At 48.8% G+C, this 22,238-nt stretch overlaps 1 protein-coding gene across 10 annotated transcripts in view; it reads right to left on the bottom strand.

Moving 5' to 3' along the window:
- Window positions 1-22,238, bottom strand: part of ITPR1 (inositol 1,4,5-trisphosphate receptor type 1) — a 158,258-nt gene that overhangs the window by 33,101 nt on the left and 102,919 nt on the right. For all 10 annotated transcript variants that reach the window (XM_050313080.1, XM_050313079.1, XM_050313081.1 and 7 more), the window contains 6 exons: window positions 21,171-21,303; window positions 20,343-20,533; window positions 7,310-7,490; window positions 6,468-6,721; window positions 2,325-2,525; window positions 1,008-1,118 (listed from right to left, as the gene is read on the bottom strand). In XM_050313080.1, coding sequence (XP_050169037.1) covers window positions 1,008-1,118; window positions 2,325-2,525; window positions 6,468-6,721; window positions 7,310-7,490; window positions 20,343-20,533; window positions 21,171-21,303 — 1,071 coding nt within the window. The remainder of the gene's footprint in view (window positions 1-1,007; window positions 1,119-2,324; window positions 2,526-6,467; window positions 6,722-7,309; window positions 7,491-20,342; window positions 20,534-21,170; window positions 21,304-22,238) is intronic.

Below are 22,238 nucleotides of genomic sequence, written 5' to 3' on the forward strand. Positions count from 1 at the left end.
CCAAGTCAAGGTTTAGGATTTCTAAAATGCTGCTGTTTCAAGCTTGTGTTACTTTGTCTTGTTTTGAGGGTGCTGCAGCATCACCACAAGCTCTGAGCTTCCAAGTGGCGCAGCTCAGCTTTGCTGAAGATGCTGCTGATTAAATCAAGGGACAGGCAGGGCTGAAGACACAGACGTGCTGTGCTGCTCTTAACTGAGCTCACTCTGCAGCCTCCTCACGCCAAGAAACACGGGGAGGAAATGGGAAACTACCACAAGGCACCAGACTACTTTAATACGAACAATTAAGATTAAAATCCATCATGCCTGACAATAAAACCCAATAAAAGTATTTAATTTTGAAGTATAATGCTAATTGAGTCTAAAAGCATTTTTTATTTACAATAATAAAAAACCCACATTACCCATAATAATGGTGTGAGTCGGCAACGGAAAACAAGGAGACGTCGCAGTGTAAGGCAGGGCAGTAAGTCAGAAAGGAAGTATTTCTCAAACACAGAGGCTGAAGCAAGAGTGCTCTGGGACTGCTGTCACTAGAAGGGAACCTGCTCCTGTATTTTGAAACCAGCACCAGGGCTAATAATTTCAGCATTAGTATGAACAGCCCTAAAGAACTGTTGATTTAACATCAACTGATTAAACAACAACAATAAAGTATTAGGAAACTAGTTGTAACACGAGAAACTTCACTTCCATTGTGTATTTAAAAGCTCAGTCACAACAGAGAAGTTTTCATCAGCTTTAAATTTTTAACAGGATCTTATTTTAGGATTCCTTAGCCTATCTTGACTGTTGCATCTCCATGTGAGAACTGGTGGCTCCGTGTCATCATTTAAAAGATGAAATACCTGTGACAAACAATCTTTGGGCACTGCCTCCAGCTCTTTGAAATATATAATATTTTGGCACTCAGGAATATTGGGATGTAATAAACACCCACATAATTCCAATGATAAAATTGCGTTTCATCTTACTGCGAACGTGAATTGCACAAAACATGCACTTGCCTTCAGCTCCAACACGAGGTCCATCCTCTTCTTTCCCAGAGGGTTGATGTCATTGAGAATTAAGGCTGTGATGATGTCAATGCCGTTGGACTCGTGAGTAGCAATGCAGTTCTGGCCAAAGAAAATTCATCAGACTTCACGAATTGTCTACACTACAAACACAGCCCGGGCTGGTGACCCCGCCAGAGCAGCAGAGTCCCCTCTGTCATCGCCTCCAGATGGATAAGCTGGACAGAAGGCTCCAGGCAGTGCAACAACAAAAGATTAGGGTATTTTGTTCCAAGCTTTTCCTCTCCTCAGCCATGGTCCTGCTGGAACCCCTTGACCTCAGGAAGCCCCACAGCTGATAAATGAGGCATTTCCATACCAGAGTGCCAGGCTGGACATGCAGCTACGGAAGAATCTGTTTTACTGAGATTAGGGAGAGCTTTCTTTATCTGAGGTGTGCCAATCAACACCTACTTCAGCCCTGTCTACCCAAAGAACAGGAATTTCCGTAACCTTCTGCTTACCCTTGAACCCTGCTTCTGGAATGGTCTGGAACTAAAATGTTCCAGCAACAGCAGCTTGCTGGCCTCGAAATCCAGAGCCCTGCTCTGTTATGGAGCTCCACACCTACATCTAAAGGGTTTTAGTCCACCTGGTTGATAGAAAGGACACTGTCATGACCTGGCATGCACAGCCTCATGTGTTCACATCACAGAGATGTGATTTCATCTGACCATTGTCACCTCCACTCTGCTTTGAGTACTCCCAAGGAATTTAGAGCAAAGCTAGACACAAAGGCACTTCTAAGGACTGATATACTCAAAGACTTTTTGAAAAGTCATATCCCAGTCTTTATGGGCAATACTGTGGTTCAAACAGCATGGAAATGGAGAAAATAAGCAGAAACTGGCACAGGTTGCCCAGTATATTGTGGGGCTTGGAACAACCTGGGATAGTTGAAGGTGTGGCTGCCCATGGCAGGGCTTGGAAGTAGATGGTCTTTAAGGTCCCTTCAACCCAAACTATTCTATGAGATTCTATGAAGTACAAAAATTCCCCGCTTCCCTTGTCTGTCAAATCTAATAAAACAGCTTAAATCCCAGCAAAGCAGAAATATCCCTACTGCTTGAGAGGCTTGACTCCTCAGAGGAGGCCCTGAGAAAGGGAAGTTGATTGTGATGGGTTTATAAAGGAAAAAAATCCCCCAACCTGTAGGGCAAGTCAAGTGGGTAGCACTTCAAGACAACACCAGTGTGGCAGAGAGAGCCAAGCCCAGCAGAGGTGGGTTCAGGGGGAAGGGGGATGCTTTTCCCAGCTCTTGTGTGTTACCTGGTTCTCATGGCAGGGCCCCTGGCAGTACTCAGTCAAACTCTCCAGGGTCTGGTTGATCAGGGCCACGTTCTTCTCATTTATGTACAGCCCCAGCAGTCCAAGCCCCCCAGTTGTGCTCCCACAGATACAGTCCAGGAACTGCAGCGTCTCACACACCAGGTTGTAGTTGGTCTTGTTGTTCTGGCAGCGCAGGAAATTCTGTGAGGAGAGTGACAAAGCCATGAGGGAAGGGGGGAAAAAGCATCCAAACTGCTGTTTGGGTGATAGTGTTTATTAAGTTCATCCATCCCTAACTGCACTGCATGGGGGATTGCTCTGGGTTCACTGTACAAGCAGTTAAAGCCTCTTCCAGGGCTTATTTTCAATGTGCTGCTCTCTTGAGCAGCTTTTTGGCTTCATATTGTACAGAAGCCAAGCAGCAATAAACTGAGTGCATCCAGTAAACAGAGTGCATCCATTAGAGGCTGAAACCCAACACAGAGCAGGCCCTTCAGTGTGGGTCACAAAGCTCTCCTGAGCCTGGGAGGTGCCCTCTACCTGCTCCATTTCACTGCCAATCATCACTCAAGGCACTCTCCTCCCCAGACCTTTTCCCAAGGTGGAAGCAGAAATCCCCTGGCTGTGGCCTCACAGCGGCTCCACCTGCTCAACAGGCACCTGACTGCACACCTTGAAGGAAGGAGCCTTGAAACACCATCCTCTCCACTGCATTTCTTCCCACATAATTACTGTAATTCCTGCTTAAAGCTGCTGATTAGGAGCAGCTCCTCCAATGACATGCCAGATGTGTCAGCATGGATTTAACAGGTTTCTGCCCTCCTGTCTTCCAAATGACAAAAAACCAAACAAATCCAAGCAAAACCAAAGGACAGTTAATGAAAAGCAGTTTCCTGGTGACTTGGATGTTGCCATTGCGTTCCCAGCAGTGCTGCAGAGATGGACAGCCACTACCACTTTCTTTTCCTTGAAATTTCAGCAGGAAAACTCTTAACAAACACTCCCAAGGTGAAAAACCCCTCAGAGGAACAAGAGACACGGGACTATGGAACCAGCAGGGTCTTTTCTGCCAGCCCAGAGCAGCACTGGTTCCTGCCTGCCTCTGCTGTCTGCGTCAGACTAGAAAGAATTTTAAGGCAAACAGAGGGAGAAACTGCAGATTCAATGGAAGGCAAAGCTAAAAAAGGAAAATGCTGTCTATGAATGCAGACTAAAGGTGACAGTGATTCAGCACATTTCAGCTGATTGCTCATTTAGTATCCTGACTTCTGATTAACTTGTCAGAATGTAGAAAGGTTGATGCTACAGAAATTAGAGCTTGTGCCTTCCCTCCAGGAAAAAATAAAGGATAATACTGAAAGTGAAGAAATAAAATGTTCCCTGGCTGCAGCACAGCATTTGCTCTGATTATAGCTGGGTTTGTACCTGAGCTGCTTGATCCACACTCAATAAACACAAAGGAGGGAGGAGGAATGAGGCCCAAGAGCAGGAGGACACTGTTAGATGGGCTAAAACAAGGGGAAGGAAAAATTGTAGGAAACAAGACCCTGCTGCACTGTGAGAAACTGCCCCAGGGAACATCTGCTGCTGTCCCAGCCAGTACAGAGAGAGCTCTTCATCTTCTACCATCCAGAGCATCTCACAGCCTACGGAGTGGGAACACAACTCTCCAGTACTGAACGTGCCATCCCACTGCTTTCCATGGGAATGATCCTCAGGGATGGACCATCTGAAAGACCCTGCACCCAGAACGAGGAGCCACAGAGATGCAGGTTCAGCTGGAACGTGTGGAAAATATCCACCACCTCATTCCCCACTGAAGAAGGGACTGCAGCTCCTCCAGCCCCATGGAGAGAACAGCATCCTGTCTGGAGCTGTGTCTGGGAAGGGAAGGAGCCAGGGACACAGCACTGCAGCTGCCTGAGCACCTCAGATCCCTCCTCCTCCAAAAGCAGTTCTCATGACCTGCCTTTCCATGGGTTTGCACAGTAGCTCCTCACAGCTGTCAACGGCCTGGAAAGGCTTGGGGTGCCTGGCCCACACCTGCACCAGGCAGGTGATCCCAATTCACTGCTCATTCCAACATAACCTGGGCAATTCTGGGAGAAGCACAGCTTCCACAAGAGTCCTTCCTTATTCCTTCAGGCAGGGAGTCCTTTGGCACTATTGTAAGGAGCTCAGTTACACACAGTAGCTGCAGACACCAAGATTTTGGAGGGTCAGACACTCCTGCTTCCCCTTTGGGGCTGAAGGAGAAGGACAAGCCTCTAGGCAGTCAGAGGATTAGACTGAAAGAATTGTTCCACCTTCCTTTTTTTTTTTAAAAAAAAAAAAAACCAACAAAAACCCCAACCCAAACCAAAAAACAATCCCTTTTTTTCCCCCAAGCTGACTACAGCTACCTGCTGCTTGGGAAATGGGATTGTTCAGGATGGGGGAGAGCTCAGGCCAAGCTTCTGCACTGGCCTGACTTCAGCTCCACTCCTATAGCTGTGGGGCCTCGCCAAGGGCAGCACAGATCCTGTACGTGTGGTTTGGAGCTGTGCCACAGGAACTGCTGCCTCCGACATCCCAGCGGCACCAGAACCTCTGACAACACACACATCAAACAGCTTTTCTGCCTCAAAATGAGCAAAAGGCTGCTGTGTGTACCTGGGCACTGACAGTGCTCCCAAGCAGCAGGCTGGGAGCGCAGGGACTATCCTGGCTGGGATCCCACGTGCTCCGGCAGCAGGGCATTCCCGAACAGAGGAAGCGCCTTGGCAGGGCTGCACAGCTCTCACACAGGGTCCCTGCTGCTGCGTGCGGGGAACAATGTGCAATCAAGGCAATTACTCCTCTTTATGAGGGCATTTAGCACATTGCACGGTGCCTCACCAGTTCCTCGGTTCCAGCCCAGCAGCAGCGGCTGTGCTGAACAAAAACCACCTTCATTGCAGCCCTCTGCAGGCAGAGATCTGCTCTCCTGAGGAGGCACGTGCTGGGGTACAGGGCCTGGGCTCGCTGCTTAAGATGGGGCAAACACACCCCAGGGCATCACAGCTGAGGCTGCCAGGACCTTTGGAGACTGCCTTTTCCAACCCCCTCACAGGGCAGCTGGAGCAGAGCCTGGCCCTGTCCTCTCCATGTCCCATGTCAGGTATCTGTATGCACAGTGAGACATCCCGAGCCCTCTTCCCTCCAGCAGAAGCCCTGGCACAGGGTGCCCAGAAAAGCTGTCGTTGTCCCATCCCTGAAGTGCTCAAGGCCAGGCTGGATGGGGCTTGGAGCAACCTGGGCTGGTGGGAGGTGTCCTTGCCCATCTGATGCTCCAGTCCCTTGGTTATCTCTGAGCCTCCCTGCTGGACTCGGGAGCTCAGGATTGAACACAGAGTTCCACAAGGAGCCTGGGGTATCCAGCTTGTTCAGGTGCGTGTCCAGCTTGTTTAGATGTTTCCTATCCCAATTCTCCCCCACCAAGGGGAGGAATTCTTCCTTGCTCCAGACCTCACCACTGGCCTTGGGCAGGTAGGGCTGCTGAAGGCCAGTCTTACCAGTAAATAGCAGGATGGAGGTGGCACTGAGCACCCTGACCTCCTCCCTGTCTTTCATCCCCAGGGTCTCTGCCCATTCCCAGCAGATCCATGCTCTCCCCTGCTGTGAACACAACCTTGAAACCCTTCTCAGTGCCCTTCAAGTCCCTCAGCAGATTCAACTCCATCTGAGGCTTTGCTGACACCATCCCCATGTGTCCAACTCTAGACATGTGAACAGACCCATGAAAACCTGGGAGAACCTGTTCCCTGGAAAGAAGCATACACTCAAGGGCTGCTTTATTTTCCTACATGACTTTGTTTTTTCTTTCCTTCCCCTCTCAAAAGCAGATCAGCAGCTTTACAGCAGGAGACCTGCTTGTAATAAGCACATACTTTAAAAAAACCAAACCACAAGTGTTGGTCCCATCACCCAATTGCAGACATTGCACAGACCAGTGAGCCCTGGATAACCGAAACTTCCTTGTATCGGTCCAGCCAGGTATAAATACTTTTTGGGGATTAACCCTAAGGCCAGAGAAAATAGTTGGTCACATGACCCATTCCAAAAGGCACAGGATTAGGGAGAAAGAAGGGACCTGAGCACACCTGCTCAGGCAGGAGGCGGTACCTGCAGATCCCGGTTGTGGTTTTCACAGAGCAGCTGCAGGAACCGCAGGATGGGCTGCATGATGGAGATGACAGCACTCATCTCCAGCTCATCCTTGCTCTTGTCTGCCGCAGCCTGTGCCCCCTCCCCTGGCGAGTAGTGCTCCTCGGGGTCGGCCTCCCTGCGGTACGCGTTGTACGCCTTGCGCGTGGCCGCCGAGGCCTCCAGCAGCTGATCCCGGACCTCCTCCGTGATCTGCGTCATGGGCTCCCTCACTGCAACACACAGGGACAGCTTCCTTAGGGAAACCCAATCAAGGGGACCACGTCATCTACGCACACCTTGCCAGCACAGCTTCACAGCAGGCCAGCTCTTCACCGGCATCTCTTTGGTGAGTACGGTCAGTGTGGTGTGAGGGTCTCGTGTCACACTGCACCTCGTATGCCACCCACAGTAACGTTATAAACTGGGTGTTAATAGGTTAGGGCACACACAGCCTAGCTCTACCAGGATTTACAGTGAGAGGACCTGCTTTAGAAGACAATGAGGATTTCTCCAGGTATTGTCAGAGAAGGCACTACCACAACACACAGTCCAGGGTCATTACTAGGGATCAGATTTGGGCAGCTTGTCATGAGACAAAGCAGCAGAGTCTCATCTCAAACACTATCATCATTTTAACAGCACAATTGCCCAGATGGATGAAGAGGGGATGAAGCTCTTGAAATGCCAAGCCAGGGCACCAGTGATCTCTGAACTCTGCTCTGTGGGATCAGAGATCAGAGCATTACTGCATCAGCTGAAACGAGTTCAAAACACACTTCACTCCCTTGTCGCTTCAGGAAGGGAACGACTGGGATTACCTCTTTTCCTGTTGGGTACATCTCTGTCTGAGTCTTCATCTTTCTTTTTGTTTCCCAAGTCACTGGTGTTGACTGTGACAGTTGCCTTGATTTCTTGCTGTGCCACTTTCATGCGATCATAAAAAACCTTAAAGAACTTCTCGGATTTCTTGTCTTCCGTCAGTCGGCAGAAGAAGGAATGCTACGAGAGAAAATGAACAGGATCTGTAGCTGAATCCAGATTATCCCACCTTTCAGCACTGACTGGCATCCTGGAGGAACTGGAGGTTAATTAGTTGTCAGTAAACTGAAACCCAGAGCAATGGAAACTCGTACTTTATTGTTAAGGAAGCCCCAGTGTCTCAGCTTTGTTAACTCCCTTATTAGCAACTTTAAATACATTATTAAAGAGAAGTGAGGGCAATAAATCACACCAGCCCTGATAGATCTGGCCAACACATCTCTCTCAACAAGGGAGTTAAGGTAAGTACCATGAATTAAGGTAAGGAAGGTGGAATTTCCTATAATTTGATTCTCAGTTCAGAAACAAAAGGGTATGAGCAAAATCCAGAGAAAAAGAACTGTCCTGCCTTCCCACCCTCAAATCCAAGGGACTGTGAGTCATAACACGCCACAGCCAACGTTAATCACAGTCCAAAAATGTACAAACAGGGCGATGGCGTGAGGGACATCTCGTGCTGAGCTCCCACTGCCCTGCCTGCAGCAGACTTCTTAAAACTCCTTTTAATTCCCACTCTAATATATCATAAGTGACAGAAACGCTCCAAGCACTGACTACTTTTAAGAAGGTTTATTACTCTTCTTGTGCCCATATGTGCACGGAGACAGAAAGTTCTTCCTAAAATTGAGGGGAATACAAATCATGTACAGGTCAAGCAGGAGCCAACACAGTGAGCGATCAGACAACTCTTGATGAAACCAATATGCTGTTACATAAATCAGGACCAGAGCTTAAACACGACTGAAGGATGAACTTGTAAGTGGGTCACCTTATGCAGAGCATTATGAAATTAGTTAGCATTCTACAGCGGCTCGCCATCCAACAGCTTTACATGATGAATAGGAATGAAGCCTGATTTATTGAGAAAACAAATTAAAATGGGAATAGCAGCATCTCCTGCCCGCTCTGCTCGGAGCGGAGCACACGAGGCCGGGGCTGCCTTTGATCACTCCCGAGCAGCTGCATCGGAACACACCGAGTGACTTTGAACGCTCCGAGCTGCGTCTCTGACTGCAGGCTGAGGAGGAGCAGGGCTATTTAAAGAACTTGGTCAATATTCACAACACCCCTCCCACCACTGTGACACCTCCCACCTGCCCAGAACAGCTCAGGTGAACTCCTGATTGTTCTCACTTCTGGTGATGACCAGAGGAGGGGAAGGAGCAGAACCCAGCACGGGCCTCCCACATCCACTGAACCCAGTCACACCAGTACCCCCCTCCTGACACCCATTCAAGGAGCCCAGTAAAACAGAGCTCCCAGAACCCTGCAGGACGTGCCCTCTGCCCAAACAGTGCTGGGCTGTGACGTGCCAGAAGATGATCTGGGTGCCCAATCCACTTAATAGCATTTGTACAACTATTCTCTGATCCCAGACTTCGTACCAAAAATGTTCATATTTTCTCTTCACATTTGCTTGTGATTTTAAACTAAAAGGTCAAACTAGATTAGATATATTGAAGAAATTGTTCCCTGTGAGGGTGGGCAGGCCCTGGCACAGGTTGCCCAGAGAAGCTGTGGCTGGCCCTGGATTCCTGGGAGTGTCCAAGGCCAGCTTGGATAGTGCTTGAAACAACCTGGGCTGGTGGAAGGTGTCCCTGGTGGAACTGGATGAACTTTAGGATCTCTTCCAACCCAAACCGATCTGGGATTCTATGATTCTATAAAATACACCCAAATAAAAACATCTTTGGCCTGAATAAGTCCACTTATCCATATTTTTTATTTTTCATTCTAAACTGGCTTTTAGACATGACCAGTCCCAATGGACAGAAGACTGTCAAACTACAATCAGAACCAAGAGATGCATTAACTGGCTTCCCTGAGCTGCTGCCCAGTAACCACAACCCCAAATAACTGGGCTCTTTAGGCAGCCAAGCCTAAACTAAGTCTGTTACTTGGTGGCTACGAGGACAGACAGAGGAAGACTTTGCATCTAAAGTCCATCTTGGAAATTTTACTCTACCAGTATTAAATATAGTAATAATACTTTACAGATAGACCCAGCACAGACCAAGGGCTCTAGAAAGGGCAACCACTTTCTAAAACATCCCATTATTTGCTTGTTAGACAGTGCTGGGAGTCACCTGCTGTCACCTGCCTGCACATTCCCAGATGATGATGAAGCTGTGGTGAAGGAAAAGCTTTTTTTAATGAACCACACTAAGGAAATACCTTGTATGAGAGTAATTATTGCTGACAGACTTGATTTCTGTCATCCTTTCAAGCTTCTTGACTGACTTTCCACTGCGCTTCAGAGAAAAAAACCCAAACGAAAGGAGCATTTCCAGTAAAGCTTTTAGTGCGTGCTGTGCATACTCTCAAGGGGTGTCACACTATGATTGTTTCAGTTTAGGTCAGGATGCCTAACACCTTCACACATATGAATCAACCACATGCCAGCTATCAAAGATACTGTATTTTAAGAGGTGTGATCTTGCAAGTTGCGCTTGAGCAGGTAATGGGTGGTGATAATTATGACAGAAATCCTAAAATTTTATTTACAGATATAGCCTCAAAGCAAAAAGTGGAAAAGTCTCCCTTTTTAAAATGGAAATGGAGTGGCCATTTTAGAGCACCGTCTGCTGGGGTCCTGCTTGCACACAGACACCCTGTAACCACAGCAAGGCTGCTGAAAGAGCAAGTGTGGAGGAACAGCCAACCTCCACACTCGTATGTGTGTCTGAAGAACGGAGCTTCCAACACACCCCTGACATCAGCCAGCCCTGAGCACTCAGTCACCACCAGGCTGGGGCTTGGGATCTCCTAAAAGCCTCCTGCAGGGCAGGGAACTGTGACCCATAACACCCACACGGGGCTGTGTCTGGCTGGTCCAGAATGAGGTACCAGAGGAGAAGGTGCCTGAAAGGTCAGTGGAGATAAAAGCTCCATCTCACACCTCAGACACCGGCAGTGAAAGCTGGAGACGGATTTGTGACAAGGGCCTGGGGTGACACAACAAGGGGAATGGCCTCCCACTGCCAGAGGGCATGGATAGATGGGGTATTGAGAAGGAATCCTTCCCTGGGAGGGTGGGCAGGCCCTGGCACAGGGTGCCCAGAGAAGCTGTGGCTGCCCCATCCCTGGAAGTGTCCAAGGCCAGGCTGGATGGAGCTTGGAGCAACCCGGGCTAGGGAAAGGTGTCCCTGCCCATGGCAGGGGGTGGAAGCAGGTCCCTTTCAACCCAAACCAATCTGGGATTCCTAGAGTGCTAAAATCATATAACATGAAACCATGTTACTTCACCCTTGTTTTGTTAATGACTGTGACGAGTCACTTCCATTGCACAAGAGCCATGGCACAGCAGCCCAGGAGGTTTTCCCCAGGAGCTCCAGGTTCAGCAAACAGCTGGACAAGTCCACACACCTCAACAAAACACAACAGAGCTCCAGAGCACATTGACCAGCTGAGTGAATGAGCCACAACTGCTCTGAGGTGACAATATCCCAGATAACGTGATGGCCATTAATTACACAGCCACCAAATTAAACTGCATGTGACATGCACAAGGGTCTAACAGGACAGCTACGTTCACCATGGGCAAGGACATCACCACAGAGCTCTCCATCATCTTCAAAGATGGGGCAACCACCACCTGCACCAACTCATTCATTGTTTCAAGGGGGTGGAAGGAGAAGGACCAGCACAGCATCACATCTACAAAGCCAGTCACACCATTCCTCCTCCTGACATCCAAAGTGATCTAAAATGAACCAAAGGCCAAGTTTAAATTGCAGCACACTGACCAGCTACAGCCTGGCCCACCCTGGAGCAGCAGCAGCCTCTCAATCTCCCTCATCAACTCAGCCAAAGCCGTGTTTAAGTCAGGTGTTTTTGAGAAAAACATCCGGTCTTTCTTTAGAAGGCAAAGACGATGAACCATGTCTGACTATAGGCTACTCCAGTGGTAAATAACTGTTAGAAACATGTTATTAAGCTCCTTTTTATGTCACTAACTTCCAGTCACTGATATTTTTTTGTGCCTCTTCTGTAGTTATTCCCAGGAACTTGGTCTCCAATCCCCTTCTGACTATTTACATACTCAGTGAAATGTTTACCTAACGTTTCTTGCTAAACTGAAAACACTATTTTTGCTTGCTGGCTTTTCATTTCAGCTTTAATATCGTTTTCTGTGGTGGTTATTTTTTGGCATGTTCCTAAATACTGCAGATCATTAACAAGCTGGATTGCAGAAGCACATTTTAAAAAAAATAAATCACCAAAGAACTGGCACATTTCCTAGCACTAGCATTTCATTCCAAGACCTTTGACATATGTAATACACATAATTTCCAGTGATGAGTGAAAGAGAAGCTCAGCTCACTCCCCAGCAGTCCAGGGGAGCAGGATTACAGAGGCAGGATAACTAAGGGCAGCGACAAGTGCTCCTTAGTGTGACTCCTGTACCAGCAATCGGTAACAAAATGGATTTTAACCAGCAGAACTGACATCTGTCCTTAGGAGAACCAAGCCATAAACCCCAGCAGCCTGATACCTTTGTGTAAGGTGCACAGAGGACAGACTCGGGTAAAAATATATCCACTATAAATGCAACTAATCCACAATAAATTCAATGACAAGTGAGTTTGTGCCCAGTGTAGGATTGTTCAATGGGAAAAAAACCCAGGAACCAGCTGAAGGCAGCTTACTGCCAGCTCTTGCCTCTGAAAGCCTGGCCCAGTTTGGCCTGTGTGCTGTGGCACCTTGACTGGGAACACCTTTCCCTGTGCTGTTACCTGGGTCTGCCCTGATGTCACTGCTGTTTGGCCAGCCAAGAGAAAGAACAACTGCTGGATTACTTTGTGTGGAACAGCTTGACTTTCTGCCCCAGACTAATTCCAAGCTAGCCTGTCGGAAGGATCATGTGAGAAACAGAACCCAAACCTATCAGCAAGCACTGGGTTTAAGCAGCAGCATCTGCTCAGCTGTGTTTCCTCCCAAGAAGGGGTGGCCTGACTCGAGGCGAGCCCTTGGCTGCCGATCCCACACGGAGAACGCTTTTGGGACCACACCCTCTCAAAGCTGTTTCACCACACCACAGCACTAAGCCCTGCTCCAGACTGTCCAACAGATCTCAAAGAATTCCCCAGGAAAACAAATATTTGATTACCAAGGAATAAGGAAAAGCAAAGCCCCAGCAAACAGCTTGCCAGTTAAACAGACTGTTGTCATCTCCTTGCCCATCTCCCTAATGCCAGTGAGCAGAAAATACCCCGTGAGCTTGGCGAGCCAGGGAGATTTCAGAGAGGAAAGTCCCTCCAGAGCGAGGAGAACGATCAGTGATCTGGCTTCAACTCAGGACATTTTATTCCAACGTTCGGGAGAAATTCTTACAGGGACCTCAGCTCGCTCGGGTTATCCAGCCAGGCTGCCAGCACCAACTAATGCAAAACTTGTGTGCTACTTCATCTCTGCAGGAAGGGTTTGCCACCCCCAGACTAGTTCTTAGAGCTGGACTACTTCAAAAAAGCCACATTTTAAGGGGAACTGCACTAACACAAGCACTGAATTAAGCACAAATGCCAACCCCTCTACATTCTGCTTAAACATATTGCGAGGGCTTCCACTGCAGAAAATTCCAACCTAACTTTGCTGTCTCTCCCTCCTCATTTATTTGTTTAAAATATCACTAATCCCTCTCTCTTGCAATCTCTCATACGTCCTGGCTCGCTGAAGATCCATCACTTTGGGTGTGAGTGATGGATATCATTAGTCTTGCATAGCTTAAGGAAACTGCAGCTGAAATATTCCACGCTGAACATACTTCACAGTTTGAAATAAACCCATAAGGAAAATCTGCCAGAACACCTCAATTGCCTGGGTTTTTTGCAAACTGTAAAATAAACTTTGTCCCGAAAGCAGAAGGAGGACTCCCCAGCTCTGTTTTCTACAAATAAGACAAAACTCTCTCTGCCACGGGCATCCACACACCATCCTGCATGGCTCTGGGGATTCTGGGGTGCAGAACCTTATGGGGTGTGTTTTTTGGTGGGTATGAGTGTACAAAACCTGACCTGTGGAAATGCTCATCTGTCCCCACCAGCTTTAAATGCAGCAGCAGCAGAACTAGAGCAGGAAGAGCCTTTATATCCTATATGTTCCCCTACTGCAACACCCAAACTCTTGATGAAATTTGAAGTCATTTCACAGAGGAAAGCAAGAACAAGCCTCCCAGAGACAGGGTTCCCTCATGCCCTTGCAGAGCCAGTACAGCCCCCAGGAGCACGAGGAGACACGGGATGACCCCCAGGATGTGCAGGCACACCGGGGAACCACAGGTACCAGCGTGACTCTGGGTTTGGGGTTTGTGCTCACAGATGGCCTCGGAGCGTGGGAGCCTCGGGGCCTGCCCTGCTGTCAGCAGGGAGCCTGATTTGGGTTCCTCTGCCCCCAGTGGGAACAGCTCCACCGGGTCACTCGGCACATCCGCGGGGCAGGAGCGCCGATCCCACTTCCCCACCGACCGGTGAGCGCTGTGTAGGTGTGAGAAACAAGGAAGTCTGCAGACTCCCCTGAAGAAAAAAAAAAGTGTAAGATCTTGTTGAGAGACAGAGGAATTAAAGAAAACCATAGCAACAAGTCAGTCCACCTACCCAAACCACCCACCCACCACCAGTTTCATTTGCTGACGCACTTCAAAAACAAGCTGGCTCCAACCCGCTCTGGAAGGTGAGCAAGCCCTGAGAGCTCATTAAATTCCCTTCTCAGCTACTCTTGTGTGCCTGCAGCTAGTGAGCAAGTGGGATATAAATAGAAGTTATATAACAGCGCTTTGTTGATTCCTGTGCTTACCAAAAAAAAAGGCAGCATGACCTTGTTTTGCTGAATAGCTTTGCCTCTGCCTGCTCGGGGAGGACTTTAATCCTGCTAGGGATCATCTTAAAAGTTTAGGTTGGACCTGGATACCATAGAGAGGAATAGGGAGAATTAGTGATTTGTGTCCCTGCTGCTTGCAGGACCAGGATCATGGTGGAATGCTGAGAGGACTGACACACAGGAGGTGGTACCAACAACCATGAACAACACAAGGCCACCAAGACTGGAGAGCAAGACACAGCTGAATCCTGAGGTAGCACCTCTCCTTCTTCTCACCTACACTGCTCAGTCACACAGGTGGGCACCTCAAAATCCAAGCATAAAACCTCCCCCTTTGGGCAAAAAGATTGGAAGATGCTCTGCTACAGGAATCCTGATAGCCCATATATACTTCAGAAAGCAGCATCAGCTGTAGCTCAAGTGGAAAGACGAGGTGGTATCATCTCACCTCTTCCATCCTATACTCAATCTCACTGCCCTGAATGGAAATGAAATCACCTCTGCACCTCACACTGCATTATTAGTGAGGCTTGTTTTGTTTTGAACCTGGTGGCATCTAACACCTGTGGGAGATTGAGACTTCCCCGTGCTAACTGTATTAAAATACACAGAACATACATAGATAGTCAGAATGCCAAAATAATTATGATGTACTTTAACCTGAGGAAAACTCATTTAAATGGTGAAAGACACAGGTGATTGCTGAACACATGCTAAGAGCTTCCTGGTTGGGCAGTAGTCTCCTAAACAGGCACAATTAAAACAGAAGATATAACATCAACTGTATCAGAGAATTCTGCTTGCTATAAATAAATAGAAAATTTAAAAGACTTGTTTTATCAATAACCAGAAGTTCTCAAGGGCTATTTACAAAAGTTTAGTGACCCAAAGATATTCTTGCCTCCAGAGCCTTTACCATCACACACAACTGTCTGTGCTCGCTGATATCTGTCACTGCTGCAAATCCTCCAAGTAATAAATTTGATTTAAAAGGTCCAAGCTACAAAGGCTAAGGCACCATCGTGTCCCTAAACCTACATTTCATCTCCCTAATACTTCTGTGACGTTTTGTGAAGCTTTACTCCCACTTTGCAAGGCAATTTTAGCCACAGAGAAAAAGAAACAAAGTGTTTGGGCAACCAAATAGGACATTTTTGTGCTGGTATTTCACAGCCAACACCACAGTGAGTGAGCTCAAGGACACAAACTGGTATCCATTCGATGGGCAGCACGGCCACAGCCCCCAGCCCTGTCAGACACACAGAACACTCAGCTCCTCGGTGCAAGCTGAACCAAAGAGCTCTGGGAGTTTAAACAACCTGAAGGTACAAGGATTCTTGCACAGTCACATCTCAAAGGAGCCTCACACACTGATGAGCTCCAAGCCACGACCCCACACTACACAGATCCACTGTTGCCATGCCCTGATGGGGACACAACTCTGCAGCCCACCACTACCAGCTCCTCAGTGCTGTCTCCAGGCAGGGTGGCCTCTGGTGCTCTCACCCCACACTCAGCTGCTGGGGCACAGAGGGGTGTGGAGAACACCCCATCACTCTCCTCTGTGCAGAAGCTGGGACTCGCTTCAGCAGCAAAACCCGCTTCTTCCCTGAAAAATAATCACCTTTTCCCTTGGGTGCTGAGTCCCATCACCTCAGCCCCTGTGTCTGCAGCCCACCTTGGGAAGAGCTATGGAGAAGGGGCCTGAAGGCACCACTGCCCCTCAAAGTGGCAGACGTGCCACTCTGGGGCAGTGCTTAAAGAGCGCCTGCAACAAAACTAATGTCATCAACCTCATTTTACCTTCCCCTGCTGAAAATACCAACGTGTGCGTGTGGGTAATTTGTCACGCAAGCTGACTTTGGAGAAGATCCCTAATTAAAGGAGCAGGGTCTCCATGGAGAGGTGTTACGTAAGGGACTCCACTTGCCATTAACTTGCACCGACCGAGGAAACCCGAAACTCCGCGGAGGTGAGGCAGAGTAACGGCACATGGCGTTTTTATTTAGCAGATGAGAGACGAGCGTTACAGGACAAGTCCTCAGCAATTTCCCCCGCTGTCAGTCATTTGCCAAGGCTGCTTCAGCAGAGCAGAGCTCTCTGTGCTGCAGTGTGTGCAGGGAACGGACCGAGTTTTATCCCTTCCCGAGGGGACGCAGTTCTGTGTTCCACAAGCAGTGCCACCTGCCGTGCCGGCTCTGGCACAGGGAACCCAAACCAGCACCGCAGGGACAGGTGCCTTGCTGGATGCAGGGCATGCTCATCCCTTGGAGGAGAGCGTGGGGCATCCTCCCAGGGCTGCTCCGTGCAGAACCGCTGACTGCAGCGCTCCCGAGGTGGATGCTGAGGGTTATATAAATTAATGAAGGGGTTGATGTAATTTGCAGTTCAGTGAGCTGCACTGTTTGTCAGGTTAATTTGTTGGCTGGTGCTGACCCCGAGGTTCCACCTCCGCCTCTGTGTCCGTGTAAATGAGGGCAGGCTTCCCACTGAGATCCAGGGCTCCCGCGGAGCCACCAGCACACCGGACACAGCCACGACAATGCCACCACCAGCCCTGCTACCAAAGAACCTGCCATGGTTTCTAAGTGAATTCCAAAAACTAAAACCCAGAAATTTCCACCCAGAGAGCCATAAGTGGGCAAAGACCTTTCCAGAAGAGCTCACTTGCCACGTTCACCCCTCCAGCAGAACACAGAGTGGCGTGGGATTCGCTGTGCCACATACCAGCTCAGCCTCCTTCCTAAGGGAAACCAGGAGTATTTTTTCCTTGTCCTGCTTCTCCCCCACATTAATCTTCTTAACAATACAATAAAAATCCCTCCTGCCAATTAGAATAAGGAACATCTCCAGATTTGCTTTCCTGCAAGAGTTGGCAACCACCTACTTTGCCTACCCTTAATATTGGCCCTGCCTGTACCTAATGAAACAGCAACACCTATTCCAGTTATCCCTTCCCAGCATCATGGGGATCTGTTCTCCCACTGAAGCTCATGGGAGTTACCCGGGAACTCCCATTATTAACCATATTACAATCATCATGTGCAAGTTCCTGTGTGTTGGTACAAACCTTCTGCTTCACTCCAGGCCGAATTAATTTCCCGTGTGAAAACCTGCACTTAAGAAAATGCCATGCAGGGGTGACACATTTCTGGCTTTGCTGCCAAAAAGCTTTTTTTACATAACCTGCCCCTATCCCACCAGCTTCCTATTTTCAAAGGTCTGTAGATAGGAGTAAATGAAGTTCATTAAGAATTATTCAAACTGAGCACAGAATGAACTTGTTCAGAATACTATAAATCAAAAGCTGCTAATAATAGTTAAAAAAAAACCTGTGAAATGAAGATAAACTGTGACAGACCTCAAAGACAAAGCTGGCTGGTTTGGCTAGGTCAACTTTCACAATGACAAATGGATGTGATGCAAAACGAACACAGTTATTAGTCCAAAGACTGAAGATGACTTCCACTGGCAGTTACTGAAACTGCCAAAGAACTTCAGCAAATCCACTCTGCAGGTTGCAGAGACTGCCAAGCCCTACCTACCTACTCTGCAGAACTTACCAAAAGAGCACAGATTAGAGAAAGCTCAGGATAAAAGACACAAAGTATTGGGTTCATTTTCGTAATTGCATCTCATTTCCATAAGCAGGCAAACGTTGCAGTGTATTTTGTAAAAATAAAATCCCACTAAGTGGGAGACCATCCCTTTGCTGCCCTCAGTAGGTCTCTACTGTGCTGCAGCCAAAGGCTGCTGTTTAAAACCCATCAGCTTTGCAGACCAGCAGGTACCCAGAGAGCTCTCCTGAGAGCTGGGCTGCACAGAGCCCTCTGCATTCAGAGCACATCAGCCACTCTTCCCACATGCAGACAGCAAAGCTGGATTACCTGAGTTCACCGTCTCAGGATACCAGTTTGACTTGGCCATCACACACTCAGCAATTACTCGGGAGATACAGACCCAAAGTGATGATTTTACTAAAGAGCCAGCCTCCACCTTTTCTTTGATTCTCAGCTGTTCTCCCAGAAGTTAAGCTTTGTGGTTGGTGTTTTTCCCATTGAAGTTCTACTCACTTGGCTCTCATGACTAAAACCCTACTGAGAGATCAGAGTGCTGAGTACAGGCTGTTCCCAACTTCCAATGCCATCATCCCCACAGGCCTTGACTGCGCTGAAGCCACTGCGAGGCACCAGAAAACACTCTCCCCACCACCAGGAGTTATACCAATGCAGAGGGAAGCCAGGGAACATGTCTGAGCACTGATAAACCTTCTTTTTTGCCTTTTGCTGTCAAGCCCGTGGAGTGTTCCAGCACAGAATATCTGCATCTCAACCGCTCCTTGGGATATTTTCAATAACATCTCATGTGTGCTTTGCATGCATGAGTAAGAGCTCCTGGGTGTGTCCGAGCCCTCAGAGCTCCCAGCATTAGCTGTAGGCACCACGAGTCATTTGGTTCCTAAAACATTTTGTACTTAAAAGCAGCCCACACTACACCAGAGCCCACTCCCAGCCCGTCCCGCCACGCTGGAGCACGTACACGCACCGAGTGAGTGCTGGCTGCCCAGAGCACGTCCTAGAGACACCTGCCAAGCACTTCTTCCTGAGTGGGAAAGCATGGAAAATAGCTGCTCTGGTTTGTGGAAGCACCATGCCTGTGTAAAGGCTGGAGAGCAGCAGAGCCTGGCAGGAGCGTGCGGTGCGGAGGCGTCACACACCGCTCCGAGCATCCCATGCCAACGGCTCCTTCCTGACCACAGGCTTACTGTACAGCCTCCCAGCTACAGACAGCCAGTGCAAACCAAACCATCTCCCTTTCTGCTGGAAAAGGTGTCTTTGGGCACGGACTGCAGGTTTCCCTGTTTGTTCTGACCGGGTGAGCCAAGGAATCTGCTCCCAACACAGGTCCATGCACAGCAGGAGGTGACTGAGCTCAGTCCATCCATCCTGGCTCCAGCACGAGCAAAGGATCTCACCACCTCAGGCTGGTGCAGTTTGTTTTTCCTTCCAGCATGACAGTGTGAGGTTACCTGAGGCTCCCTGGGAGCTGGGAATATGAAAGCTCAGCTTCCTTTACATTAGAGAAGAGCAGGAAATTTAAAGGAGTGACTGTCCCCGAGGAATGTTAATCCTGTCCTTGCAGTTTAAGGGGACATAGGATTTTCAACACTCAATTCCCACTTTGTCTTTTACAAAGAAGCTTCACTTCAGAGCATAGGCACAGGGGTAAAAAAGGGGGTACTGATTACAGAGACAAGCAAAGGAGCCCAAAGACATTCCCTGTCCTCTCAAGGGAAGTCTGCGTGGACACAAGAGGTGCCACTGTAGGGATCTAGTGTGTGTTTTAACCTCAATGATTAATCATAACCAGTCAGGATTCAGCCCCACAGACAGTCTGCAAACACAGCACAAGCAGAGCCAAAAGAGTAAGATATCACATCTACAATCATCTTTATAAGCATGTTTTTCTGCAATAAGGTTTTACTTTCTGTTTGAAAGAATACTGTACAAGCTTGTTGGTGTGTCTTCATTAGAATCCACACCAGGCACAATTTTCATTTAGGGAAATCAAATCCTTATTGAAAACACAGAAATGAAGAACAGCAAGACTGCAGGAGAACAGCGGCAGTCTGGAGTTTACCATACACTTATTTCAAATTCCAGTCTGAAACCTAACAGCTCGTTGTAAAAGTCTGAGCACATTGCAGTGGCTTGAACTTATTTGTAAGAGCAGTCAATAACTTACCTACAAAACTGTTTTATTAGACATTCCTCTATACTGCCCTGGGAAACACCTCAGTTACCCAATGCCCACGCAAGCATTCAGTAAGTTCACTTTTGCATGGTAGACACTAATGTTTCCCAAAATTACAGGTCAAAGATCATTTAGTCATTTCCCTTCCCATCGCCTTAAACTCCTCAAGTTTCCTGGATTCCATAAAAACACTTCCCTTCCCGACACGGTTCAGTCACGAGAAGAAGTTTTCCATTTCCCTACCTGTATCGTGGTGTTCCCACCTTCCAGCAAGGCAATGGCTAACAGGATGCTCTCATGGAAGACTCTGTCACTGGTGGCATTCATGATGAGATCTATGACCAGATTGGATGCACCTTCTTTATCCAGATGGCACTGGACATCTGCCAAACTCATCTCCCCTCGGCTCATTGAACTCGATCCGGAGCTTCCTCCTATAAAGGTGATCGTGAGAAACAGGCTGAGATCGACCCCATGGTGATGGTACCGCTCTTCAAGGCCAGGCTGGACCTGGCTTGGAGCGACCTGGACTAGTGGAAGGGGGTTGGAATGAGATAGGTTTTAAGGCCCCTTCCAACCCCGACCAGTCTGGGATTCTATGACTATTGATTTTTTTGGCAGTGGTCTCAAATTAAATACACTGCACTTTATAACCGACTTCAAATGGAATTTTCCCTCATCCTAACCCCCAATCTCTCTGCAATACCATGAAATGGTTTTGTTCCAGATACGGTTAATAATCCGACATCCTTATAAGTACGTTTCTCATATACTAATTAAATTGATCAGGATTTATAAGCACATTTATTCAAAGCAACATCACAAACTTTAAGCCAACCCAGGGCAGTCTCTGGAAAAGCCTAAAAAGCTCTGTCTGCTCCATTTTACTGCCTCAAAGGCAGTCATCCATGTGGGCAGCCCCCTCGGTTTTGGGAGTTCGCAGCAGAGGTCAGCGAGGGGGGAAAAAATCCCCGTTTCACACGTAAGGTGCCAGTCTGTGGGGCAGACACGGGCACAGCTGGCGGGGCAGGGCAGAGCAGGGGTCCCGTGAGGGGCAGGAGCAGGTCCTACCTGCCGGGCCGGCCTTGCCGGCGGCCCCCGCGGCCAGGGGCCCGTTGCCGAAGCTGGTGAGGCTCTCCCGCCGCCCCGCGGGCCGCACGTTGCCATAGTAACGGTTCACCAGCACCTGCCGGAGCGCCTCGCCCTTGGGGAAGAGCAGAAGGAGATCACGACTGAGCTTGGGGAGCAAACACACTGCACAGGGACTGCTGTTAATGTTTGCCTTCCTCAGGTGAGGGGAGGGGGGGGAGCCAAAACCCTGGAGATTTGGGAAAATCCACTGAGTAACTCCCGCTGTGCTCGGGCAGGCTGGGACACTGGGGGGGTCTCATGGGGCTCAAGGAAGATTATGGGTTCCCAGCACAGAAACAGCGGCAGGTCAGGTTTTGCGTAGAGCTCTCTAGACAAATTTTGTTCTCAAAGAGGTTTGGGGTTTTTTTAATTAAGTTCTACTGTCTTGGTCTTAAATGTAAAAAAGTTGCATCTGTACAGCACCAACACAAAATTACGAGGTGGATTAGCACAAGAGGAACATCAGAAATGATGCTGTGAGGAGCAGTCCCATCTTCCCACACCTATCCCATTTGGCCGTTTCGCCAGCTTTACAGGGATGTGCTCCCTTCTCCCTCCATCAGCAGCTGACGGGATCCAGCAGCTGCCGAGCGGAAACCCGAGCGATCCCGCTCAATCCCAGCCCTTTGTTCCTGCTGGCAGCTGCCCCAGCCGCTCACGCCAGCAGTCAGCATCCAAGCACATGAGCCCTGGGCTCCACGGGGCACCGGTCCTCACATAACCCCAAATCCCAGGAGCGCCTGGAACGTCCCCCAGCAGGAGCCGCTGCGTCAGCCCAGAGCAAACCACCTCCCACCCGGGGCAAACAACCCACTCCAGCCCTTCCAGGGGCTCTGGGAATTCCAAGAGCTGGACAAAGCAATGAGCAGCACACAAACACTGCACCAGGATTACCGGGTTTTCACAAGGTCTTTGTGCACAAAGGAAAACCGGGGATTATTGTAACTGGGAGCTACTGCTGATGGCAGCGCGGTCACAGCAGCACTACCCTGGACAGTGCTTGAGAGG

The sequence above is a fragment of the Myiozetetes cayanensis genome, unplaced genomic scaffold (genome assembly GCF_022539395.1).
Source record: "Myiozetetes cayanensis isolate MyiCay16 unplaced genomic scaffold, myiCay2020 scf18, whole genome shotgun sequence".
Taxonomy (NCBI): Eukaryota; Metazoa; Chordata; class Aves; order Passeriformes; family Tyrannidae; genus Myiozetetes; species Myiozetetes cayanensis.